Here is a 27,412-nt window from a genome sequence, read left to right on the forward strand (position 1 = left end):
AATACAGTATGTTTCTTACATTAGCCTGAAATTTTTAATTAAAAAAAATAAATCAAATGGAAGTGAAGCTTTATTTCTCTCACAAGATAAAACAACAAACAAAAAAACCCTCAGGTATAGGAAAAGATATAGATGTCATGAACATATTTTTTTATGGCAATAAATAAGCAGGCAACATTGTTACAGAAATAACAAAAACACTACCTTTGAACTGCTGACAGGTGTTTTCTCAATAAGTTTAAGAAGGTTTGTTTTCTTGGCTAACATCTGTAGTAAAGAGTTGAATCAAAATTTTAATTATCATTGGTATACTTGAGTGAGGATTTTTTTTTTTAATTATAATCTGTAATTTCAAGTTATGATGTAGATAACACTAGATGACCATCACTGCTTAATATTTTTTTTTTCCCACTTAGAAATATAAAAAGTGTGCACTCATTTTTAGATAAATATCTACAGATATATCATTCCTGTGAGAGCAGTTGTCAACCTACATATAATATCTGCAAAAACAAGGAAAGCAAATGAAATTATACATTTTCTTAAACACGCATTTTTACAAGATTTTCTATCATCTTGATTTAAAGCTAATCAGAAATTATAGGTTAGAAAATTGGAATTATGATGCGTATGTAAAATTTGATTTTAAAATGGATTTATCAATTTCCTAACATACAACTAACACAAGACTTGCATCATATAGAAACGACTAAAGTAGTAAATAGAGAGCGTTTTATCATCATGAGTGGCTAAATGTTTCTTCTTATGGTACAAGTTAAATGCCTGACTAAGCGTGCCGTCTTGTTTTGAGTTACCTTCACCTCTTGGATGGAGCTGCCCACTGCATCCAGACGTTTTTGCTTTCGTGCCATGTACTTGTCTATGGATTCCATTTTTTTGAAGTGAGCCTCGTGTAACTTTTTAAAGTCTGTTAAAAGAAAAAAGAAAGAAGATTAATACTAAAACTGTGAATAAACATAAGAAAATAGATTTCATATGCCTGCAGCTATCAACTTACTTGGTGTGGTGGGTTTTGATCCAGGTTTAGACAAGCTTCCAGCATATCTTGGTATCTTGCCATTAGGGGTGGCCCCATTAGCAGCAGAGGCTGTTAACACAGAAAAGTATTAGTGTTAGTTAGATCTCTGGATTATGCAGCAAAAACGAAAGTGGTAAGCAATTGTATATATTAAAAAAAAAAAAAAAAAAAAAAAAAAAAAAAAAGGACAAACCCTAAAGAATATTGCAGCAAACGCTTAAAGTTGTGGCCATAAAAAAAATATAAAGTTGGTTATAAAGGGAAATGAGTTGTTGCTGTCATTTTCAGGACAGATCATCATTACAAAAACACCTTTACAATTAGTTATTTGGCATTTGCCTTTTTTGTTAAAGCTCAAGTAAATAGTTTATTTTTAAACAATCTTGAGAAATTGTACATATGTAAACCAGAGCTTAACAAATCCATTACTATAGGTCACTATGGGGTCTAAAAATTAGGTGTGGCTCTGACAAGTTGGCCCAATAGGAACCAGGGGAGCTAAGGAAGATAAATGTTTCCTGATAGATAAGTGGTAACACAAAAAGGTATATATAATATAACATGTACATAAAAGATCATGGTACGGCCCATAACAATATTGTTCCTAACACACACACTGTTGTTTTCTAAGGAGAATACGATCTACTATAAAGAAATCCTCTGACAAATTTTGAAGGGAGATCATGGGGAGAAAAAATATAAAATAAAATATATATATACCCGGCTACTAATTGTCTAGTGTTGAAGAAACGTCGCCCAGCCCTGATGTAAAGAGACAACACTTTGAAAAACACCATTTAAAAAGGTACAGTCTAGACCCAATACATAATTTTAATTACTTGTTATTACATACCAAAAAAGCATCCTACAACTGGTCCCACATCTATAACCTTGTAAGAAGTACATGAAACATTTATGTTAGGAGCCGAAAATGGCCACCAAGCTCTGCCCACCTATTGTGTATATATTTTGGTATGTTAAGTTTCTCCAATAAAGATCGACTCGTGGATACGGTTTCCTACTTGCACACACTGATTTGCGCATGTACAATTTGAAACAGCTAACTGAAAAATATTAAACATGCATTGCTATACAATCATACAAAAAAACAGCAAACTGAAGAAGAAAGCTTTTAGAAGTAGTGAGTCTAGAGTGTCCCTTTCTAGTGGAAATGTCCAGTCTTGTGTGTTAAAGGCACTGAAATAAATCAAACATAGGATTTGAGGACAAGAGTTATTTTGTTCCATTTACACAAACATACATTTAGATCGGCTTGGACTCCTTTTCTTGCTTTGTGAAGCAGCCTGGTTATCTCCCTCAGACTCTGTCCAGGATCTTTTTCTTTGTTTTGTTTCAGAAAATGGGCTTTTCCTTTTTACTTCAGCTTTCTCCTCAGCGTGGTCTCTCTTCAAATAAGAAACAAACTCTTTTTACCATTAACAGGCAGCTGACTAACATTAAATTTAGCAGACTATTATTTAATCTAACATTCAAGTAACATTTTTTTTATACTTTAATCATTTTAGGGTCATGCACATTGATTTGATATGTGGGTCTGGGTTACCAGTGTAAAGCACTGCAAAGGAATAGCCATATCCTTATTATATCTTAGGGTGACCTTGGGTATGTGGGCAGGAATATGTAACGATCATGTCTGACAGTGCCAAATATCCTAAGAGTTAAATTTACCTGTTGGTGACCAATCTCCAAGGGATTAATCACAGGTTCATTCACTACATCATCATCATCTTGCAATTTCAATAAGATTTCACTTTGGATGGTCTTCTGGTCCTTACCACGACGGTGAGTGACATGAGATCCAGTAACTTGACACTCCTCTTGGCTACTATTTAATTCATCAGCATCAGAAGAATTGGTCTCTGAATCCTAGTAAATCAGAATCATTTTAATATTTTTTCTAGTGTATACCCAACGTCTAAACAGGACTAATGTCATGCAACAAAATGGATGGGTTTTTTTAGTAGATGAAAGCTTAAAATATATTTGTATCTAATTGCTCCAATAAAAAGTATTATTATACCTCACTTGTGTTCATTTCTTAAAACAATAGTATTTTCTCCCAATTATCAATAGCTAACCATGGCTCGCTATGTGTAGTATGTAGCTGGTTTAGTCAAAGAGCAGCCTTTTGCAATATAGTTTGGTAACAGCATTTGACTGCCATCTTCTCTAGAGAGTGAAGCATTTTGTTAATAGCAAAAGCACAAGTATTTACCAGCGAAATAAATAGTAAAGTACACTGCAATCATTTGTTTTTATTACATTAAATATACAGGAATTTTGAGTTTGTTTTAACTGCCAAAAACCTTTGTTAAAGTGACATCATGGTTATCAGATATGTTTACATTAGAATAAGCCGAGTATGCTAGGGGTTAAACATTAGATTTAGGAGACACAAAGAATATGGTGGAGCCAGGGAAGGGCATTTGTTTACAAGCATGCAGAATAATCTAAAAAGGCCAAGTATAAAATACCGTCAGCCGAGGCTCCCACCTATGTCAAGCACAGAACATGCGCACTGCTATGGAATAAAAAGACATTACTGCTGTAATCTAGTAATACTTTAAAATAAGTTCAGGCTTGAAATACTGTATCTGCCCTTTGGGCGCTCTAATATGAATTAATAAATGTTTGAATTAAATAGAATTTTTCATGAAAATTACTTATGTTTAAATCTGTGCTATGTAGATTAAGCTGATCTATTGAACCAGGCTCTACTTAAAGGGATATGAACCCAAATTTTATCTTTCAGGATTCCGATAGAGCATGCAATTTTAAGCAACTTTCTAATTTACTCCTATTATCAATTTTCTTCGTTATCTTGCTACTTTTATTTGAAAAGCAGGAATGTAAGCTTAGGAGATGGCCCATTTTTGGCTAAGCACCTGGGTAGCGCTTGTGGATTGGTGGGCAAATGTAGTTTCATTTGCCTTTAAGTGCAGTTTGTAGTATTTGAATTAATATAGTTATATAAAACCATTTTGTTTTTTAAAACTTAAAACATTTTACACAAAAAAAAATTAAAATCACTGTAGTTCTGTGCTGTGTGATATGTGGAGCTACAGCAATGTCCTTCGTACGGATCCAGGATCCAAGAGTGGAAAGGGAGATATTTTTTAGAATTAAATACTTCCAAAAAAAAAAGGACCATTTTGAAATTAAGGAATATTGGTAATTTTTAAAATAAAAGTTATACAAAGTCTGATTTTGTTTTTGGGTGGGGGCTATAAAAAAAATGATATGATACACACATATATATATATATATATACACACACACACACACTTCCTAAATGTGAATATCAATATATAACAATACCTGTGCACTAGTATCTGCTCTGGTCTCCGGGTGGAAATGTGCCTTTAAAGCCTTCAGGAGTTTATCAGCCTATTAAGAAACAAAATAAATACATTTTTCAGTGTCAAGCGAAACACTTAAAAACTTACATATGATTTAAGGCTGTGGTTTCAGAAGATCTAGTAATCACTCAGACATGTGCATTGGGCTATTTCATTAGCACACAAAGTCGTCCACTATCGACATTTCACTCTTTTCAGAGGGGGATTTCTTCTTGTGAAAGTGCAACACATTTAGATTTGCACTTTCACCAGAAGAAATCCTGCTCCGAAAAGAGCCAAATGCCGCTAACGGCAGACTTATTCTTTAGAGTATGTATTTTTAACACTAGCAACTTTGTGTTTAATCCTCAAAAAGGGTTGCAGGGGTTAAATACAGAGTTTCAGGGTCACTAGTGCTAAAACAAATTAGAAGGTGTCATTTTTTTCACTACAATGCCTCTTAAACTACTCAATTTACTTTTTTTCCTACAAACAATTGTTATTAATGTAGTTGACTGTCTTAATTAAATGGCCATTAAAGTGCAAATATTACATTTGCTAATTTGATAGAACATGTAATTTTAGCACCAGCGACACAGCAAGCTGGTTGTGTGACTGCCGCTGCCCATTGGCTCACCAACCATGTTCCCTCAGAATCAGCAGTACTATGTGGCTCATGTGCAGTACTTTAACTATGTGTTTAACTTGTTTGCACAGGGTTATATGATGCACAGACATACCAATGAATTTAGCACATGTCATTTTTGCTCTATAGTGTTCCTTTAAGAACTTCTTCTGATTAGCTAAGGCTATTCAGCCTCTGGCAGATAAATACAAAAGTAGACTGAGTTCAGGGAAAGAAGCTCTGGCTGCAGTAAAGGCAACTGCATTGTTAATATACAAATAAAATAAAAAACATAAAAACATTGTATAGGCTGGAACATACATTAAAGGGACAGCCAACACAAAAAAATTTTTTGTTTAAAAAGATAGATAATGCCTTAAAGGGAAATGAAACCCAAAAATTTTCTTTCATGATTCAGATATAGAATACAATTTTAAACCACTTTCTAATTTACTTCTATTATCTAATTTGTTTAATTATCTTGGTATCCATTTGTTGAAGGAGCAGTAATGCACTACTGGTTTCAAACTGAACACATGGGTGAGCCAATGACAATCAGTTTATATATGCAGTAACCAATCAGCAGCTAGAAACTAGATTATTTGATGCTCCTGAGCTTTCCTAGATAACATTTCAGCAAAGGATAACAAGGGAAGGAAGCAAATTAAAAGTAGTACATTGGAAAGTTGTTTAAAATTGTATTATCTATCTGAATCATGAAAGAAAATGTTTGGGTTTCATGTCCCTTTAACTACGGTACCCATTTCCCAGCTTTGCGCAACCAACATGGTTATATTAAGATACTTTATAACCTTTAAACATCTACATTTCTCTCTGTTTCTAAGTCCTTATAGACAGCCCCATGATCACATGCTTTGTATTTGCTTTTCACATCAGGAGAAGTTAGTTCATGTGAGACATATAGATAACACTGTGCTGACACCTGTGGATTCTAACAACACAGCAATAATTGGCTTAAATGCAAGTCAATGGATAAAGTCATGTGATCTGGGGCAGTCAGAAGATGCTTAGAAACAAGGTAATTAAAGAGGTAAAAAGTGTATTAATATAACCATGTTTTCTGTGCACAACTGGGGAATGGGTAATAAAGGGATTATCTATATTTTAAAACAATAATAATAATAAAAAAAAAAAGTGTACTGTCCCTTTAAAGTTAAAGGGACACTGAACACAAATTTTTTTTCTTTTGTGATTCAGATAGAGCATGACATTTTAAGCAATTTTTTAATTTACTCCTATTATCAAATTTTCTTTATTCTCTTGGTATCTTTATATGAAATGCAAGAATGTAAGTTTAGATGCCGGCCCATTTTTGGTGAACAACCTGGGTTGTTCTTGCTGATTAGTGGATAAATTCATTCACCAATAAAAAAAAGTGCTGTCCAGAGTTCTGAACTAATAAAAAAAGCTTATATGCCTTTTTTTAAATAAAGATAGGAAGAGAACGAAGAAAATTTGATAATGGGTGTAAATTAGAAAGTTGCTTAAAATTGCATGATCTATCTGAATCACAAAGACAAAAATTGGGTTCAGTGTCCCTTTAAAGCATCACTTCTATGTTCCTTTAAAGGCACATAAGGCTACAATTCAGAGTCATTATTTTGCAAGTCACAAGTAAGTTTCAAGTCTTTGCATTGACTTCTCAAGTCAAGGCCAAGTCGCAGAGTATTAATTACTATAGTAAATGTATACTAATTTACATCAGGAAGGCTTTAAAAATATGTTTATCACTTCCCTGTTCAAGTTCATGTGAGATTAGGTATAGACTAATTTTTACAAAGGGCACCCATCTATTTCAGTCCAATTAGCCTAGGGATGTGCTTGATAGCGAGACAAATTTAACCCCTTAGTGACAGACCATTTTTCAATTTGCTTACCCTTAAGGGGACACTGAACCCAAAAATTGTTTCTTTCAAGATTCAGATAGAGCATGAAATTTTAAGCAACTTTCTAATTTACTCCTATATTATCAATTTTCTTCGTTCTCTTGCTATGGAATGTAAATCTTAGCAGCCATCCCATTTTAGGTCCAGAACCATGGATAGCGCTTGCTTATTGGAGGCTTACATTTACCCACCAATAAGCAAGCATAACCCAGGTTCTCAACCAAAGATGGGCCGGCTCCTATGCATCACATTCCTGCTTTTTAAATAAAGATAGCAAGAGAACGAAGAAAAATTGATAATAGGAGTAAATTAGAAAGTTGCTTAAAATTGCATGCTCTATCTGAATCATTAAAGAAAAAAAATTTGGGTTTAGTGTCCATTTAAGGACCAGGGCTATTTTTACATTTCTGCGGTGTTTAGCTGTAATTTTCCTCTTACTCATTTACTGTACCAACACATTATATACCGTTTTTCTCGCAATTAAATTGACTTTCTAAAGATCACATTATTTTCATCATATCATATATAAATTTACTATATATTTTTTTTTTAATTATAAAATATGATGAAAAAAATACCCCCACACTTTTTCTAACTTTGACCCCCAAAATCTGTTACACATCTACAACCAACAAAAAACACCCATGCTAAATAGTTTCTAAATTTTGTCCTGAGTTTAGAAATATGCAATGTTTACATGTTCTTTGCTTTTTTTTTGAAAGTTATATGGAAATAAGTACAAGTAGCACTTTGCTGTTTCTAAACCATTTCCCCCCCAAAATTAGCGATAGTTACATTGTAAAACTGATATCTGTCAGGAATCCCTGAATAACCCTTCACATGTATGTACTGTATGTTTTTTAGTAGACAAACCAAAGTATTGATCTAGGCGCATTTTGGTATATCTCATGCCACCATTTCACTGCCAAATGCGATCAAATAAAATAAATTGTTCACTTTTTCACAAACTTTAGCTTTCTCACTGAAATTATTTACAAACAACTTATGCAATTATGGCACAAATGGTTGTAAATGCTTTTCTGGGATCCCCTTTGTTCAGAAATAGCAGACATATGGCTTTGGCATTACTTTTTGGTAATTAGAAGACCGCTAAATGCCTCTGCACACCACACTTGTATTATGCCCAGCAGTTAAGGGGTTAATCAGGTAGCTTGTAGGGTTAATTAATTTTAGCTTTAGTGTAGAGATCAGCCTCCCACCTGACACATCCCACCCCCTGATCCTTCCCTGACTCCCCTCAAACAGCTCTCTTCCCTCCCCCACCTCACAATTGTCACCGCCATCATAAAGGTGTTAATATTTTATCTGAAGTGTAGGATCCCTTATTACCCCCCAACAGCTCTCTAAGCCTCCCTTCTCAACCTATTGGCCGCCATCTTAGGTACTTGCAGCTGTCTGCCAGTACCCATTTACTACTACCAAATTTGCCCCTTTTTTGTCTTAAAAAAAAAAATTCTGTAATGTAGCTGCCCACCCTTAATACCCTACCCTACCCGCCCTCCCCCCTTCCCAAACATTTCCCCCCTCCCTTCTTCGACTCCAGTATTGTAAACTGAATGTAGCGTGTGCCCACCCAATATGCAAGTGAGAAAAACTCCAGTGTTAGTAACATATTTATAGGGAGAGAGAGAAAGCGACATGAAAGAGAAAAGAATATTTTATATTCTGCTTTTTTCTTTTATTAATTTTATTAAGAGCATATAAATAGAGTAAAATAAAAATGTATTAGAGTCAAAAAGCAACACACAAACATCTGTGCAAATCATTTTACTCTAGTAAATCCAACACCGAAATGACACATTACACTGTAAGACATAAAACACAAAGAGGGAGTCACACTGTGTATTAAACCCCACAAAATTGCATAGTATACAAAATCAAAACTCACCACAAGTTACACATCCAAGAATGGTTTTAGGTAAAATAAAAAATAATCTAAAACATAAAAAAATGCAATTATTTAATATTTTGGATGGCACAATTCCAACAAGTAGTTGCAGAATTCTGTATGGAGTGTCATTCCAAACACTGCAGGACAGACAGCTGTGAGGCTTCTAACCATCCCTGCAATGTGCCACTCTATGGTGTGTAACTGTAGCGAGTTGTGATTTGGTTGAATATTCTACACTGTTTTGTGAATATTAATGCACAATGTGACACATTTTTCATGTTTCCTGTCTTACAATAATAAACATACTTTAAATTATTCAAGCTCAGAAAAATTGTATTCTTCTTGGGGATGTGTGTTACACAAAGGGATGAGAAATGCTGGTCTAATATAAAGAAAAAACAACTATGTATAATAGATGCTGGTGACATAAAATAAAGCTATTAAAATGTTTTAATACAATGCAATGCAGAAGTCTATAGCTTCAGCACTAGGGTCAAGATAGTTATCATGCAATACTCACTGAGTTAAATGGTTATTATAAAAAAAACACAATATGCACTCTTTGGGGTCGATTTATCATGCTGCGGCAGACAAGGGTGTACATATGCACCCCTGCCCGCCACAGCTCGCCTCTTGCGGGCTTAATTCCGCTGCCGGAATTCAGCATTGCACAAGAACGCAATTTTGCGCTCTTGTGCAACGCTGCCCCCTGCCCGCACACAGTCAATCACGCGCGGGCAAGAGCTGTTAATCTCCCCGGTCGGATGAGACCGGGGAGATTGATATTCACCACCTTAGAGGTGGCGAAAGGGTAGGGAAGCAGTGGTCTAATGACCGCTGCTTCATAAATACAGACTGCAGGTTCTCTTGTGAGAACCTGCAGTCGTAGGGGTTCAAAAGGTTTGTGAAGTCTTTATTAAATCAACCACTTTGGTTAGAGAATGTAATTTTATCACTAGGAACCTTTCAACTCTGTGTGTTTTACCCCCACAAAGGGGTTAAACACACAGATAACGTACCGCTTGGGAGACAGAAAACTGCTGGTCCAAAGCAGAAACTGACACTGAGCCAAACAGTATCACTAGTTGAACAGCTGGGTTGTGCTACTAGCACTGCAGTTTCTGCTAGAAACCAACAGTTCTCTGCGACTGCCAAGCAGTACTTTGTGTCTAACTCCCCGCAAAGGGGTTAAACACCATTGTTAGAGTTGCAGGGTCAAAAGTGATAAAATTGCATGCTGTAATGAATGAGAGCATGCATAATAGCCCTTTAAAGCGACATAAAAGTGCAACATGAAAATGCTCTGATGTGTTTAGATTATTATTGCATTGTTGCTAACATATCCTGCCCAGGAGTTAAATACATAGTTAAAATCCGTTCCAGAGCAGCAATGCACTACTGCAATCTATCTGAACATGTCTGGTGACCCAACAGTAAGAGACATATGTGTGCAGCAGCTAGCACCCAGTAGTGTATTACTGTTGATGCAGAGCCAATCTATGTATGTTTTTCAAGAGAAGATACAAAGAAAGATACTTTAAATAAATTTAAAAAGTACAGTATCTTAAAAAGTTAATGTCCCTTTAAGAGAAAAAAAACAACATTTCAGGGTTAAACGCTAAGAATTTCATGCATTTGTTTTCCAAATCAGAAACAGTATTATCCCACTATGCTGGAGATCCCTCCAACTTTCAGACCATCCATCTTATACCAACTCTCCTGTAAATAGCTTCTGCCCTGTCATATATGTCCATCTCACAGATCCTGTCCTATCATTACCTCCCTCCCACAGGGTCTGACGTGTGATGCTGTCCATCGCATAGGTCCTGTCATTACCTACATCTCACACAGTAGCCTTTCTCAGTCCGTTGTCCATTACCCCATCCAGATTTGCCTTTCTCACCTTGAGATTAGCTTTGAGGCCCACTTTCTTCGCTAACTTCTGCAGCTCGGAGTATTTCAAGGTCTCTAATTGCTGTATGGATACCGCTTCCATCGTTAATCACTAAATCAGTCTGTACCAATATGTCGTATCAATAACCGCTGCTACCAACTACTGAAACTACTTGCGTTTGAATGTGCTTGTGCGCGCACAATACATGGTCAATCAACGGCCACAATTCAAACGAAGAGTCAAAATCATCCTATTGGCTAACTGGCATAACTACAACCAATCAGCAGTTTATGATTTAGTTTAGTAAACAGAAATTACCACGGATACGTCATTTTTTCTGCGCTCTGATTGGATATGATAATGCTGACATCTTTTATCGAGTGTATGAATATTTATGACCCTGAGTAAACACAGCATAGAGGTTTACGGGTCTCTGCTTGCAGTTATTGTTTGTTACTTATAAGATATTGACTAAACCAGAATTTATATGTTTGGATGAAATAAACGTCTCTTTACATTTTATTATTGCTGTTATTATTTGGCAAATGTTTTCTTTTCTATAACCGTGTCTAACCAATCAGAGCGATAGGCGGGGTTGGTATAAAAGCAAGCGGTAAGGCGGCAATTATGGTTGGTTTCTCTGGCTGTATTTACGATTGCTGAGCAGAGCTATGGATAAAGCAAACTTGCCAGTGCCTGAGCAGCACGGGTGTCTGCGGCCTGAGGACTGCGCGGTATTCATGTGCAGAAACTGTTACTCGGTGCTAGGAGATTCCCTCAGCGTGTGCACGGAAGAGCAGAGTCTTGGCGTTCTAGCCTGCCTGAGTGAGTGCTGCCGAGAGCCTTGGCGTTCTAGCCTGCCTGAGTGAGTGCTGCCGAGAGCCTTGGCGTTCTAGCCCGCCTGAGGGAGTGCTGCCGAGAGCCTTGGCGTTCTAGCCCGCCTGAGTGAGTGCTGCCGAGAGCCTTGGCGTTCTAGCCTGCCTGAGTGAGTGCTGCCGAGAGCCTTGGCGTTCTAGCCTGCCTGAGTGAGTGCTGCCGAGAGCCTTGGCGTTCTAGCCTGCCTGAGTGAGTGCTGCCGAGAGCCTTGGCGTTCTAGCCTGCCTGAGTGAGTGCTGCCGAGAGCCTTGGCGTTCTAGCCTGCCTGAGTGAGTGCTGCCTAGAGCCTTGGCGTTCTAGCCTGCCTGAGTGAGTGCTGCCGAGAGCCTTGGCGTTCTAGCCTGCCTGAGTGAGTGCTGCCGAGAGCCTTGGCGTTCTAGCCTGCCTGAGTGAGTGCTGCCTAGAGCCTTGGCGTTCTAGCCTGCCTGAGTGAGTGCTGCCTAGAGCCTTGGCGTTCTAGCCTGCCTGAGTGAGTGCTGCCTAGAGCCTTGGCGTTCTAGCCTGCCTGAGTGAGTGCTGCCTAGAGCCTTGGCGTTCTAGCCTGCCTGAGTGAGTGCTGCCGAGAGCCTTGGCGTTGTAGCCCGCCTGAGTGTTGCTCAGAGCCTTGGCGTTCTAGCCCGCCTGAGTGAGTGCTGCCGAGAGCCTCGGCGTTGTAGCCCGCCTGAGGGAGTGCTGCCGAGAGTCTCGGCGTTGTAGCCCGCCTGAGGGAGTGCTGCCGAGAGTCTCGGCGTTGTAGCCCGCCTGGGGGAGTGCTGCCGAGAGTCTCGGCGTTGTAGCCCGCCTGAGGGAGTGCTGCCGAGAGTCTCGGCGTTGTAGCCCGCCTGAGGGAGTGCTGCCGAGAGTCTCGGCGTTGTAGCCCGCCTGAGGGAGTGCTGCCGAGAGTCTCGGCGTTGTAGCCCGCCTGAGGGAGTGCTGCCGAGAGTCTCGGCGTTGTAGCCCGCCTGAGGGAGTGCTGCCGAGAGTCTCGGCGTTGTAGCCCGCCTGAGGGAGTGCTGCCGAGAGTCTCGGCGTTGTAGCCCGCCTGAGGGAGTGCTGCCGAGAGTCTCGGCGTTGTAGCCTGCCTGAGGGAGTGCTGCGGCGTTGTAGCCCGCCTGAGGGAGTGCTGCGGCGTTGTAGCCCGCCTGAGGGAGTGCTGCGGCGTTGTAGCCCGCCTGAGGGAGTGCTGCGGCGTTGTAGCCCGCCTGAGGGAGTGCTGCGGCGTTGTAGCCCGCCTGAGGGAGTGCTGCGGCGTTGTAGCCCGCCTGAGGGAGTGCTGCGGCGTTGTAGCCCGCCTGAGGGAGTGCTGCGGCGTTGTAGCCCGCCTGAGGGAGTGCTGCGGCGTTGTAGCCCGCCTGAGGGAGTGCTGCGGCGTTGTAGCCCGCCTGAGGGAGTGCTCTCGCGTTGTAGCCCGCCTGAGGGAGTGCTGCCGAGAGTCTCGGCGTTGTAGCCTGCCTGAGGGAGTGCTGCCGAGAAATAAAGGGTGGGCCGTGGACTCACCGTATCCGGAAATAAACTTATCAGCTAAGCATAAATTTTTGTTTCCTTTCCTAAGATAAGGTGAGTCCACGGAATCATCAATTACTGTTGGGAACCAATGCCCAAGCTAGAGGACACAGATGATTATGGAGGAACAAGACAGGCAACCTAAACAGAAGGCAACCAAAATTTCACCTCCATGTACGAAAGCAAAGAGAATGACTGGGGATTGTGGGAAGGGAAGTGACATATAACAGCTTTGCTGTGGTGCTCTTTGCCGCCTTCTGCTGGCCAGGAGTGATATTCCCAACAGTAATTGATGATTCCGTGGACTCATCATATCTTAGGAAAGAAATTGGGTTTAATATGCATTTAAATGCCGTTTCTAATTCATGCTATTTAGATTTTGACTTTCATGTCCCTTTAAATATCTCTTTCTGTAATTTCAATCTGAAAACTGGAATTCAAAACTCCCACCTTCCTGCATGTTGCGTAGCAATTGCTTAAAGTGATGGTAAATCCTAGCGTTTGGGAAACGCTAGGATTTACAATCGTAACAAATAAAGGGGACTTTCATTCATGAAGTATAAAATACTTCATTCTGAAAGCCCCTTTATTTGTTAGCAGCGTTTGCTGTGCTGAGCTGCTAAAGGCAGCCCACGGCAGAACGCTATTTGGCTGAGAGGTGACGTTTCCACCTCTTAGCCAATAGCCGTGCGGGAAATACAGCTTGGCGCCAGGTTTTGTGGCGCCAAGCTGTATTTCCCGCACTGCTATTGGTTAAGAGGTGGAAACGTCACCTCTCAGCCAAATAGCGTTCTGCCGTGGGCTGCCTTTAGCAGCTCAGCGCAGCAAACGCTGTTAACAAATAAAGGGGCTTTCAGAATGAAGTATTTTATACTTCATGAATGAAAGTCCCCTTTATTTGTTACGATTGTAAATCCTAGCGTTTCCCAAACGCTAGGATTTACCATCACTTTAATCAGTGTAGGAGCTTATTTATATCTGCTCCTATTTGACAACAGTAAAGAAGATAAATACATGTGATACTTTTTCAAAGGCTGTCACCCTGCAATGAAAATAATGCAAATTGTTATAAAGTTTTCAAGTTAACAATTTTATTTTAACAGACATTTTGCACTGCTGTAATTTACTTTCTGATACTTGTATAAAAATATACTGTATGGCTCATTTTAAGGATAATGCCCTATTCTAAATAGTTAATCTAAAGTAGCAATAAGGTTTTCACAGAAAAAGGTATGTCACGTCTCCATAACTGATTTCTTCGTAATCATTCTAGCAAGTGCTGATAAATCCTTCAAATTTATGAGATCAGTATATAGAAGGCCACCCTTCTACCCCTCGTGTATTACCTGGCCATACAGCTCTACAAATTTGAGTACAGCATGTGCTTGCAATTAGGATTTTTTTTTCTTTTCTAGTTTACTAATTGTAAAAAAGTATCAATTCAGTAGTGACTGAATGAAAACTAGGTGGTATCCTGTATGTCTGATTATGGGTTCTTCAAATAAGACACTAAAATAGCACAAATGCCTTTATTAGCCACCTTGGTGCAAGTCATAACAATGGCAAGTCTAGTGTAAGCATTTATCATTTGAAGTTAAGCCCCAACATTGCATCAGTCGTATGTATTGGTCCTGTTTTTTCAGTAAAACATCTTGACCATTTTTTTTTTTTTTTTAATATTTCTACAGAGCAGTACTTTATTAGCAAGATGTCGGAATCATTATTGATCATCCGATAAACAGGTTAGAGAGACCTATGGTCCTATTTAACACTAATTTTTAATATTTTTTCTTCCTTTCCCCAGGAGTTACAGATGATGTGAATGTAGGAGAATCTTTACTCTTTGGAAAGGATGGTGTACTGAAAGGGTGGTATGTTTTTCAAGTGTATTAGAAAAACTTGTCCAAAGAACTGGAAAACGTTTAGCTTTTTTAAAATTTTTTTTATCATCATCACTATGTTAACACAACCCAAGGTATTGATCTAGGCCCATTTTGCTATATTTTTTGTTTGTTTTTTGTTTAAAGTGTGATACCTTTAATTGGTAATGTGGTATGTCCATTAAAACAAGGAATAGCAAATAACCATCGCAAGATAGAGTCCAAATAATAAATAACAACTGCATAACTGGAGCATAGATGTGTATATATAAAGTGAACCCAGAACACAGGGCCATATGTAGCTTTTTCACTGATATTTTGGAAAAACTCCGTTTAGAAACATAGAAGTTGGCCAAAGAATAGGAGAGCTTGAATCTGCAGGGACTCTCAACATGGTGTTATAATAGTAGAGCAACATAGGGAGCTCAGTGTCAAATGGCTGCTAAGTAACATATATGGCGTGGGATGTGTGAGAGTTACACCCAGATGAGGCCCAACACTAGTTCTTGTTATAAGAAAGTTAGGTAGACACTGATAGTAACATAGGAATATGGTAGTACCTCCCCTAAAACACTTGATTATGGTATGGTAGGTCCTAACTATTTAAACACACAATCTCACGTGAGTATAACTGGAAATAAATTTGGATGCACTGTCCGCTGGCAGAGAACATCCATGGCCAATCCCCTCAACATAATCCCATCATAATGTGTCAAATACATGTTAGGCCGTCTAAACATGACGGCAAAGAAAAACCTAGTCAGTTAGCCCTAACCACAGTTACGTCCTCTCCATAGAGTAGACTTTGATTTAGCGCAGTGTCTCGAACTTAATATTAATTATTCAGCATATGTCAAAAGAGTTGCAAACATCTCAGAGAACCATGGTATAAGTTCCTTCAGTCGGCAAGAGTATAGTACGTGGCAGCTCGTAGCATATGGAGCTGCTAATAATGCACTCTGGTCAAACAGCTCAGCCTATCCCACCTTTATAGACAGACCATCCAGCTCTCCCGAAAAACACTTCCCTGCACCAGGGCCTGTATATGACTCGTTGCTCATCCGGTAATATATCCTTTGCACCTAATGGGGATGTCAAGCTAATCCTAGGGTCAGTAACGGTGGTTCGAATGATAGCAAGATGACTTCCCAGGAACGGGGTGTAGTTCTCCGGTACTGTCATGTCGCTCCAGGGCTCAATGTTATTATCAATCATAAGCAAGCAGTGACATTTGGTATCCGGTGGTGCGGTCCCGTCATCAAATCATTGGTCTGTCCAGTGCTTCACTGCTCCATAAACATCCGACAGGGAAATAACACCTGACTGAGCAATCTTTTTTTTTTTTTTTCTGCTATAGGAAGATTGACCAGGGATTGGCAGTGTTCTAAGGCTTGCAGGTTATCTTGCTGATAAATTTTGTGTGATAGCGTTGTCCCATCGCCAAGTATGAGAATAGGCTGTACAGGCGTCTCTCCCCCGTATCTACCCGGGTTCTATCAAATCCAGCTGTCTCCAGAGTCAGCTTCTGTGTCATACGCAGTCCAGTCTCAATCTCGGGATCAGCAGCTTGCATGGCACACGCCAAAATAAGGTCCTGTTTCAATCCCAGAAACAGGGTATGTAGGACGCCCAACAGTTTACTCTCACAGTTAGATAGCGCTAGCATGATGTCCACACGTGGGCTGAAAGATGGCCGCTCCTCAGCAGATGCAGTGTAAGGCTCCATATAGCGTTATATATTTCCTCTTTCAGCACCGTCTCCTACTTGCTATGTTGTATACTCCTGTTCTATGAACAAGCAGACATCCAAATTATCTAATGTACATTTAACTGAACGGTCAAATATAGAGGTAACTGTAAGATATAGCCAGACAGAGCTATAGTAATGTGCGACCGTTCAGCTCTGATGCAAGCACCACCCCCCCCCCAATTTTGCTATATTTAATGCCACTATTTGGCTGCCAAATCCGATCATATAAAAAATTTATTAACTATCACTAAGTTTGGGTTTCTCACTGAAATTATTTACACACAACTGCAGTCATAAGGGAAATGGTTGTAAAAGCTTCTGAGTATCACTTTTATTCAGAAATAGCAGACATGCATGGCTTTGCAATTTTTTTTTTTTGGCAACTGGGAGGCCGCTAGTTGCAGCTGAGCAACAGTTCAAAAATTCAGTGAAGGGGATAATCCGTTAACTTACAAGTTTAATATTTGCTCTAGTGTAGGGATGGTCACCACCATCTTAGGTACTTGCAGACAGTCTGCCAATATGCAGTTTTTAGGACTTTTGTTTATACATTTTTATATTATTGTGGTGTAGATTTCCCCCCTCAAACAGCTCTCTAACCCTCCCTCTCCTCACCGCCATATTTGTTCTTGGCAGTCAGTCTGCTAGTAACAAATTAGTGTTTTTTTTTTAGTTCATTTCCTTTTTTCTGTAGTGTAGGGTCCCCCTCCAGCCTATATTGTTCCACAGTGTAGGGCCTCATCCCTCCCTCTCCCCTGCCTAATGCTTCTGTTGTAAGGAACCCAGCCCCAACTCAACACCAATGTACGATTGTTACAGAGAGTGACACAGACAGGGTCACTATGTAAGGATCCAGTGATTTGGTTACATATTGTAAGGGAGCACAATCAGATGCTCTCTGCCCCCCCCAGCTTTAATCTCTGTCTAAGCTGACAGCAGGGACCACAGCATGCGCCACAGTGTTTGACGTAGGTACTACAGTAAGCTGGGCAAAGTACTGTGTGACCATATTTGCACAAAGGATTAACAGGTTTAGTAACTTAAAAGTAGCATTCCTGATGCGTTTTCAGTGCCATTCCCACTGAGGGATGTCGAAAGATTAGACAACAAGCACCTCTTGTAGTCGCATACACATGCCCAAGTGCTTCTAGTCCCATAAAATCCTTACTAACCCTTTTTAATGCAAGTGTATAACAACATATTACAATTTTAAATATTCTGAGGAAAATGTTCTGAGTTATACACTTGTATTAAAAATAAAACACTTTATATAGTTATTAACTTCAAAATATATTTTATTTTTACTGAAAAAAGTTTCTTCTTCAAGTAACAGCAGGCCAAAGCCTTTTTGTAAACCTAAAAAGCCAGGCACTGGAATTACAGCAGGGACCTCATACACATACAAGCATACATGATTCGAATGCGGAAAAAGGCGGCACATGTGGCGTTTTAGCTGTTTTCGGAGCCACATTTATGCTTGTGAAAGTGCAATACACTAAAATCTAGATTTGCACTTTCCCAATAATAATTGCAGCTCCAAAAAGAGCCGCTTGCGGCAGCCTTCTTCCTGATTCGTTACGGAACAATGTACACAAATCCACATATTTTGTATTGTATGGATATATGGCATGTTCCACTAGGATCATAAAACCTAATTTTGACTTTGCTGTCACTTTCATAATTTCAGTGTTCCTTGGTATTTAAATGCATATATTTCCCTTTTTTTTTTTTTTTTGACAAAATATAAAAATGTCATGCTAAGGAAAAATCTCTTTCCAGTGCCTATCATCCACTGCAGTGCCGTACATGTGGGAGCAGCATTGGTTTCAACATGTATTCTGCATTTCGGACCTACGCTTACCTTCGGGGCTTGTTCTGCATCTTCAAAGACAGTGTTTCTTGGTAAGGAACAGTGTCCCTTAATGCTGTTCACTACTGGGACATAATACCCTCAAAATCTGTCACGCATCTATAAAAAGTTTTTGCCTATAAACTAATGTGAAAGCTTTTTAAATTGAAATTGGATCTCTTACAGCCTTCTCGTTAACTTCCTGCTAATGATTACTCGCTGTTAAGGAAAACTCCAATAGTTCTGACACTAGTCTCAGAATTCCTAATAGTTTGGAATAAGATCACCTTTAAAATGTGGTTGAGAACTAAAGCAAGCATTTCTGTTTCTCTGCAGCTCACAAATGTAGGGGTGCTTCAAGAGAGGACTTAAGTGGGCGTGAGCATTTGACATCTTCGTTAGCTTCCGAATTTGGAAGTAGGCAGCCGCTCGTGCAAATCCAGATCTTAGTGTGATGATCTTTCACAAGAATCAATCCAGCACTGAAAATAGCTTAAGTCCGCAATCGGCCACCTATTTCTGCATTCAACAGCTAACAAAGGTGGGGAATGCCCATACCTAGAATTAAGGTTCAGAAGCTAAATCTGTACTTGAAATGCTAAAACTATATCAGGACTTGTGTCCCCTGAAAGTTATTGTAGCACTGACAAATCACAATTGTATTAAAGGGACTGTCAACACAAAAATTGTTGTTTAAAGATATATAATGCCTTTACTACCTATTCCCCAGCTTTGCCCAACCAACATAGTTATATTAATATGCTTTATAACCTTTAAACCTCTACATTTCTGCCTGTTTCTAACCCACTAAAGACAGCCTCTTATCACATCTCATATTAGCTTTTCACAACAGGGGAGTACTAGTTCATGTTAGCCATATAGATAACATTGTGCTCACGCCCCATGGGTTGTGCACAACACAGAACTAATTGGCTTTAATGCAAGTCAATAGATAAGTCATGTGATCAGGGGCCTGTCAGAAGAGGCTTAGACACAAGGTAATCACAGAGGTAAACCATGTTAGCTGTGCAAAACCGAGGAATTGGGTAATAAAGGGATTATCTATCTTTTTAAACAATAACCTTTTTTGAGTTGACTGTCCCTTTAAGTAATTTTAACTGTAGATTAAATGCACTGCTGTGCATTTCAAAACAGGTTTTGTTCCTTGTAATTTGTCCGGTCTGTTAATGGTACTGTATCAGTGTTGAATTCAGATACCCACAGATTCACGTTAATAAAAAATATGGCTAGGTCTGAGGAGATTGCCGACATGGAGTTAAAAACATAATCAAGCCAGTAATGTAATTGCAATAAATGCAAGTAAATTTAAATTGTAACTTTTTCTCCCCCCTTTTTTAGCTATCTTTTAAAATCGAAAATGATGACATCAGGACATGAATTACGGTTTGAGCTCTCAAGCCTGCAAGGACACATAAAACAAGTAACGTGACCACTCTATACTTGAAATTAACAAAAGTATAAATTCTGATTCTGTTACAGTATTTGGAGAAATGGATTGCTTTCAACTTTTTCTAGCTCTATCAAACATCTTGGTATTTCTTTCTAATTACACGGTGAGTCCACGGATCATCATCAATTACTGTTGGGAATATCACTCCTGGCCTGCAGGAAGAGGCAAAGAGCACAACAGTAAAACTGTTAAAGGGCCAGTAAACATAGAAAATGTTATATAATTCTGCACATAGTGCAGAATTATATAACCTTATATTAGTGCTAGCTTTATGTGATCTAATATTCCCTGTCAACTTTTTTTAAAAAAGTGTTTTCCAGACCCGCTCTCTGTCCTCTACTGAGCGGGTTTGTTTTTTTACACTGGCCAGCTGTCTAGTCAAAGCCTGGCCCGACTGCGCCATTACACTCAGTGCAGCTCGCTCCTGCTCTGTCTGACAGTGGGAGCGAGTTGCACTGAGTGTAATGGCGCGGTCGGGCCAGGCTTTGACTAGACAGCTGGCCAGATGCGCGCAGTGTAAATAACAGACCCGCTCAGTAGAGCACAGAGAGCAGGTCTGGAAAACACTATTTTTTAATAAAAGTTCACAGGGAATATTAGATTACATAAAGCTAGCCCTAATATGTTATATAATTCTGCACTATGTGCAGAATTATATAACATTATTTTCTATGTTTACTGGCCCTTTAAGTATCTCTTCCCTACCCACAACCCCCTGTCATTCTTTGTCTGCAGTGCAAGGAGGTGGTGAAGGTTAGGTGTCTGGCAAGAAGCTATCTTCAAGATTTTATTATTTTAAAGCAGTGTAAGTTTGCTCTGATCTTTTCTGGGGTCTAGCCGTAGTACACGTCAGTTTCTTCAGTAGGGCAGTGGTGGCTTTTGAGCACTTGGGAACTTTTGAGGTACAATCCTCACTGCACTTTCTCAAGAATTTGCTACCCTATTCAGAAAGCCGGAGTAAGCTTACTCAGATTATGACACTGAACCCAATTTTTTTCTTTCATGATTCAGATAGAGCATGCAACTTTCTAATTTTACTCCTATTAATTTTTCTTCGTTCTCTTGCTATCTTTATTTGAAAAAGACATATGGACAGAGCTTGTTTATTGGTGAGTGGATTTATCTGCCAATCGGTATTAACAACCCAGGTTGTTCACCAAAAATGGGCAGGCATCTAAACTTGCATTTCAAATAAAGATACCAAGAGAATGAAGAAAATTTGATAATGGGAGTAAATTAGAAAGTTGCTTAAAATTGCATGCTCTGAATCACAAAAGAAAAAAATTGGGTTTAGTGTCCCTTTATGATGTGTCATATTTATTTTCTTGAAAGAGGGAGAATATTGGCACTTCTGCAGCTAAATGTTGCTTATGAAAAAGAAGGGACGTTTAATTTTACCCTGTGGTGAAAGGGTTCATATCAGACAGTTTGACAGGGCACTGTGGACTGTGCTGGGGAGAAACTTTATTTTTGGTGGCTCAGTAAGTGCAAGCTCCAGTTAGGATCCGGGCTGTGTTTTTAATACAATTAGAGGAAATTAGTGTGAGAATCGGCTCCGTTATGCCGACGGATCCGCTCGTTACTAAAAGGGGGAGAATCCCTGTTAGGAGGCGGGTATTGCCATTTGCATGCTTTCCAGGGCTCATGTCGACTGTTGAGTGACGCAGTTGTCAGCTCCGTTGTCAGTGCTGCCATTGTGAGTCCGGATCGGATTGTTGGCTATATCTCTTCATACTACTGGCCAGGTAGGCACCTCAGTAAAAGACTGCTGAGGTGTTTTGGTGCCTGGGGAATAAATTGAGGGCTAATTTCTGTTAACTAAAAGTCTAGAATATTTAAAGGCGCAGTAAAAAAAAAAATTCTGTAAGTGGAAAAAAAAGTTTTATTTTTCACTTGTCACTTTTATTAAAATGGACCAAGATGACTTAGTCTTACATGTCAACTTTGTTATGATTCTCAGGTGAAACCTCCAGTTCCTTTTTGTTCCTCTTGTATAGAGAACGTTACGTTTTATAGAGATTTTATTTTATTTTGAGCCACCATTAGCTAAGTGGGATACTGTCCAGGTGTCTTTCTCCTCAGGCATCCCAATTTGTTCAGTCTCCACAGGCAGTGCCTGTGTTTCCTCTCACAATCCGACAGGATTTTCTTTGCAGGATATTGCTACTCAGGTATCCTCTGCGGTATCTGACGCATTATCTACTTTTCCCATGTTACAAAAGGGGCGTAAAAGGAAACTTAAGGAATCGGTAAATAAGATTTCTGATCTGGTTGTAGCTACCCAGGGAATTTCGTCTGTCTGAGGACGAAGATACTTCGGTAGCGTCTGAGGGTGAGATCTCAGATTCAGATAGTACAAGTCCATCCCCTGATGCTGAAGTGGTATCCTTCAGATTTAAGCTAGAACACCTCTGTATGCTTCTTAAGGAGGTTTTGGCTACCTTGGATGACGCTGACATGACGGTCGTGGTCAATCCTAAGAAGACTTAAAAAAATAACCCAGAAGCTATAACTCTGAGTAGCTTTATGTTCATAGATAAGTCACATAATAAACAAATGGCAGTCATATAGAACTGTACAAGGATTGTGCCGTAAATGGGAGAGCCACTAGCTCTTCGCCCTCTTACCCAACTTCTGTCGTAACGAGCAGTGTTGTCTGCTTCTCTGAGTGTCCCTGGTAACCTTTGTGAGACTGGCGTCCCTGTAGATCTCGTGTGTTGGCTCCTCCTATCGGTGTATTTGCTCCTATCCAATCCCAAATCGGCATAGCGTTGATCCGCTCCGGTCTCCACTGCAGGCGGGTATGGGTATGGCGAATCAGCTGGTCCAGGTCAGGATATAAAAAAGGAAGGATTCGCCAAATTAATAAAAAAATATTTTTTTTCATTATTGAAAAGAATAAAAAACAATCCAATGGAGTGCTGCAACAGCATGCAGAACATACATACAAACCTGGCGTAGCACTATACGGCTTAAGCGTTTCGACTTACACAGCCGTAGTCATAGCCTAAAATTTACTACGCCCCTTGTGGATGATGTCCTATAGTGGATCAAACGTAAACTCTACTCGTAATTAACACATTAAAGCCCAAATACATGAGAAACAGAACACACAGAATCTGCATTTATATAGCGATATTAAATAAGAATACTCCTCCGTATAGAACTAAAAACAGTGAGAAAACACTTGGTGTCCCATCAGATGTCACCTAAATACAAATGCAGATAGGAAACAATGATACATCATAGTACTTATGTCAATAAAACAATTCATGATTAGTACATATATACATATGACTAGTACATATATACATATGCTATCTGTCTATCAGAAATGTTGAGACATCTAGATATACTATTTACCTTTTAAGTATATTAACATTACTAGAAGATCTAAAAACAGAGTTATAATATAGGCATGGAAGCATACATAAAATAAAAAGTAATTCAACTATTGCCTCGTATGTTAACAGTCAATTCTCCCAAGTCGGCACCCCTAAGATAATAAAGTGCTAAATAGGCTTGGGATATAGATGTCCATATATGCAGCTGAACTAACAGACCTAATTAATTATAGCATATGGGAGCATAAATAATCTAGAATTAATTGAATAAGTCTTCATAAATGATGGAAATGCCACGTGTGCAAATAAAGGGAAAACTTTTAAAGATTTAGGTCTCTAGGATAGCGTAGATGGACATCTATATTAGGCACAGCGAGAGACCTGCACACCTGGTCCTAGGGCGAAAATCCCATGGGCTGTGGGAGGGAATACTAATCTTTCACACAGAAAGTAACATACATTACATACTATGTGGTAGGGATAAACAAGGCCATGTGCAGGTGTCTCTCTGTGCCTAATATAGACGTCCATCTATGCTATCCTAGAGACCTAAATATTTACAAGTTTTTCCTTTATTTGCACACATGGCATTTCCATCATTTATGAAGACTTATTCAATTAATTATAGATTGTTCATTTTCGCTATAGTTAATTAGGTCTGTTCGTTCAGCTGCATATATGGATATCCTATATCCCAAGCCTATTTAGCACTTTGTTACCAGTCAATTCTCCCAAGTTAGCACCTCTAAGATAATATACGAGGCAATAGCCAAATTACTTTTTATTTTATGTATGCTTCCTTTGACTTCATATGCTTCCATGCCTATATTATAACTGTTTTTAGATCTTCTAGTAATGTTAATATACTTAGAAATGTTGAGACATCTAGACATACTATTTACCTTTTGGTAGACGGATAGCATATGTATAGATGTACTAGTCATGAAGTGTTTTATTGGCATAATTAACCCTTTCCTGACGGGGTTAAAGGGTCTACATCGGAAAATCGTGAGGTTTCAATTTTTGGATAGAGTCTAGGGGGCGTCCCTATAACCCTAGGAATGCCTTCCAGACCGTGATCAAATCTGAGAAGCACAGTAGGCTTCAGGACAGCCGTTAGCTATGACATTCTATTTTGTCATAACGGCGTTAAAAGGTTAAGTACTATGATGTATCATTGTTTCCTATTTGCATTTAGTGCCATCTGATGAGACACCTAGTGTTTTCTCACTGTTTTTAGTTCTATACGGAGTAGTATTCTTATTTAATATCACTATATAAATGCAGATTCTTTGTGTTCTGTTTCTCATGTATTTGGGCTTTAATGGCTTAATTACGAGTAGAGTTTGTTTGATCTACTATAGGACATCATCCACAAGGGGTGTTGTAAATGTTAACTAATTACTAACCTTCTTGGTTGTTTTATACCCACGTTATTCTTGGCACCATTAGGCTATGACTACGGCTGCGTAAGCTGTCTAGTACTTACGACAGTTTTGTTTGTATGTATGTCCTGCATGCTGTTTCAGCACTCCATTGGATTGTTTTTTTATCCTTTTCAATAATAGAGAATACTTTTTTATTAGTTTGGCAAATCCTTCCTTTTTTTGTATCCAATCCTTAGAAGTCCAGTAAGCTGAACAAATACTTTGACGTTCCCTGGAGGTTTTCCCTGTTCCACACCGTGCAACAGAGATTATTGCACAAGAGTGTGAGAGACCTGGTATCCCTTTTCTCTACACAAGTACCATCCTTCATGATGGAAACTATACGTTCCATTCTTCCCTTGGTTCAGGAGGGTCAGTTTATGACAATCATAGATCTAAAGGATGCGTACCTGCATGTTCCTATCCATAAGGACCATCACAAGTTTTAGATTTGCCTTTCTGGACAAACACTTCCAGTTTGTGGCTCTCCCATTTGGCCTTGCCACAGCTCCTGGATTTTTTTTTAAAGGTTCTGGGGGCTCTGTTGGCGGTTCAGGTCGCGGGGTGTTGGAGTGGCACCATATCTGGACGACATTCTGGTTCAGGCGCCGTCTTTTAAACAAGCAAAATCTCATACGGAGATCTTGTTGTTTTTTGTTCGCTCCCATGGTTGGAAGGTCAATCTGGGAAAAAGTTCCTTGGTTTCCAGCTACAAGGGTAGTATTCTTGGGGACCATAATAGACTCCAGTTTGCTCGGTTCCACCTCAGACCTCTGCAGTTATGCATGCTCAGGCAATGGAACGGGGACTATGCGGATCTGTCTACGCGAATAGATCTGGATCAGGTGACAAGAGAATTGCGTCCGTGGTGGTTGTCTCAGGATCACCTTTCCCAGGGGATTTGCTTTCGAAGACCTTCCTGGGTAATTGTGACCACGGATGCCAGCCTGCTGGGTTAGGGAGCATTCTGGGGCTCGTCGATAGCTCAGGGTCTATGGACTCGGGAGGAATCGGATCTCCCCATAAACATCCTAGAGCCCAATTTCTTCTGTTTGAAAAGTTTCTGAACTCTCTGCCAGTGCGAATCTCCTTATCTTGTTTTTCATTCTGATAAGGTGGTTCTATGTACTAAGTTTGGTTTCCTGCCTAAAGTGGTTTCTGTCAAATATTAATCAGGAAATCGTTCCTCCTTTGTGTCCTAATCCTTCTCATAAGGAACATTTGTTGCATAATCTAGATGTTGTGCGAGCTCTAAAGTTCTATCTTCAGGCGACTAAAGACGTTTGTCAGTCGTCTGCATTGTTTGTTTTTCTGGGAAGCGCAAGGGTCAGAAGGCTACAGCTACTTCGCTTTTTTTTTGGCAAAAGAGTGTTATTCGTTTGGCATGTGTGACTGCTGGACATCAACCTCCTGAGAATATCACAGCTCATTCCACGAGAGCTGTCTCTTCTTTGGCTTTCAAAAATGAAGCTTCTGTGGAACAGATTTGCAAAGCTGCAACTTGGTCATCTTTGCACACTTTTCCAAATTTTATAAATTCAATACTTTTGCCTCGGCTGAGGCTTCTTTTGGGAAACGGGTTCTTCAAGCAGTGGTGCCTTCTGTTTAGGTTCCCTGTCTTGTGCCTCCCTTATCTGTGTCCTCTAGCTTGGGTATTGATTCCCAACAGTAATTGATGATGATCCGTAGACTCACCATGTCATTAGAAAGAAAATAAAATTTATGCTTACCTGATAAATGTATTTCTTGACACGATGAGTCTACGGCTCGCCCTGTAATTTTCATAGATTTTTTTATGTATGTGTATATGTATATATATATATACACACACACACCTGCACCTTGTGTTTCTTCCTTTCTTTCCTTTGGTTGAATCACTGGGGGTTGTGGGTAGGGAAGAGATAATTAAAAGGGACACTAAACCCCAAAAAATTATTTCATGATTCAGATAGAGAATACAATTTTAAACAACATTCCAATTTACTTCTATTTTCTAATTTGCTTCATTCTTTAGATATGCTTTGTTGAAGAAATAGTAATGCATATGGGTGAGCCAATCACACGAGGCATCTATGTGCAGCAACCAGTCAGCAGCTACTGAGCCTATCTAAATATGGGTTTCATGTCCCTTTAAGTTTTACTGTGGTGCTCTTTGCTGCCTCCAGCTGGCCAGGAGTGATATTCCCAACAGTATGCACTAAAAGGACCATTTAAATAAAGTGAAATTAATCTTCAAATACATAACAAATATAAGGGACATTAAACACATTGTAAATTACATGATTATGAAACTTTTATATTACATATATAATTTTGCAATGAAAACGGCAACTTTATTTTGTCAAATTAGTATGTTTTATGTTCTTTTCACTGATCTCCCTGTCTCCAAGAACAAAAGAACCCCTGTTTAACTGTTCACAAACTAATTCACATATTGCACACTCTGTTTGCACATGTGCCGACTGGGGTAGACTGCACTCTTGTATTCCCTTAAAGGGACAGTCTACTCCAGAATTTTTGTTTAAAAAGATAGATAATCCCTTTATTACCCATTCCCCAGTTTTGCATAATCAACACGGTTATATTAATGCACTTTT

General features: G+C 39.3%; 2 protein-coding genes across 3 annotated transcripts in view; one reads left to right on the forward strand and one right to left on the reverse strand.

Moving 5' to 3' along the window:
• Window positions 1-10,949, reverse strand: part of NUSAP1 (nucleolar and spindle associated protein 1) — a 45,485-nt gene extending 34,536 nt beyond the window's left edge. Inside the window, exons 1-7 of one of the 2 annotated variants that reach the window (XM_053697870.1) lie at window positions 10,746-10,949; window positions 4,379-4,447; window positions 2,729-2,926; window positions 2,301-2,445; window positions 1,019-1,108; window positions 822-928; window positions 205-267 (exon numbers count right to left, since the gene is read on the reverse strand). In XM_053697870.1, coding sequence (XP_053553845.1) covers window positions 205-267; window positions 822-928; window positions 1,019-1,108; window positions 2,301-2,445; window positions 2,729-2,926; window positions 4,379-4,447; window positions 10,746-10,838 — 765 coding nt within the window. In that variant the 5' untranslated portion in view covers window positions 10,839-10,949. Of the gene's footprint in view, window positions 1-204; window positions 268-815; window positions 929-1,018; window positions 1,109-2,300; window positions 2,446-2,728; window positions 2,927-4,378; window positions 4,448-10,745 lie in introns of both variants that reach the window. The other variant, XM_053697869.1, reaches the window with a different exon arrangement.
• Window positions 10,950-11,372: 423 nt separating this feature from the next.
• The window catches only part of OIP5 (Opa interacting protein 5), a 17,262-nt gene continuing 1,222 nt past the window's right edge, over window positions 11,373-27,412 (forward strand). The window contains exons 1-4 of the mRNA XM_053697871.1: window positions 11,373-11,561; window positions 14,899-14,965; window positions 18,504-18,626; window positions 19,933-20,014. Coding sequence (XP_053553846.1) covers window positions 11,408-11,561; window positions 14,899-14,965; window positions 18,504-18,626; window positions 19,933-20,014 — 426 coding nt within the window. The 5' untranslated portion in view covers window positions 11,373-11,407. The remainder of the gene's footprint in view (window positions 11,562-14,898; window positions 14,966-18,503; window positions 18,627-19,932; window positions 20,015-27,412) is intronic.

This window comes from Bombina bombina, chromosome 1 (genome assembly GCF_027579735.1).
Source record: "Bombina bombina isolate aBomBom1 chromosome 1, aBomBom1.pri, whole genome shotgun sequence".
Lineage (NCBI taxonomy): Eukaryota > Metazoa > Chordata > Amphibia > Anura > Bombinatoridae > Bombina > Bombina bombina.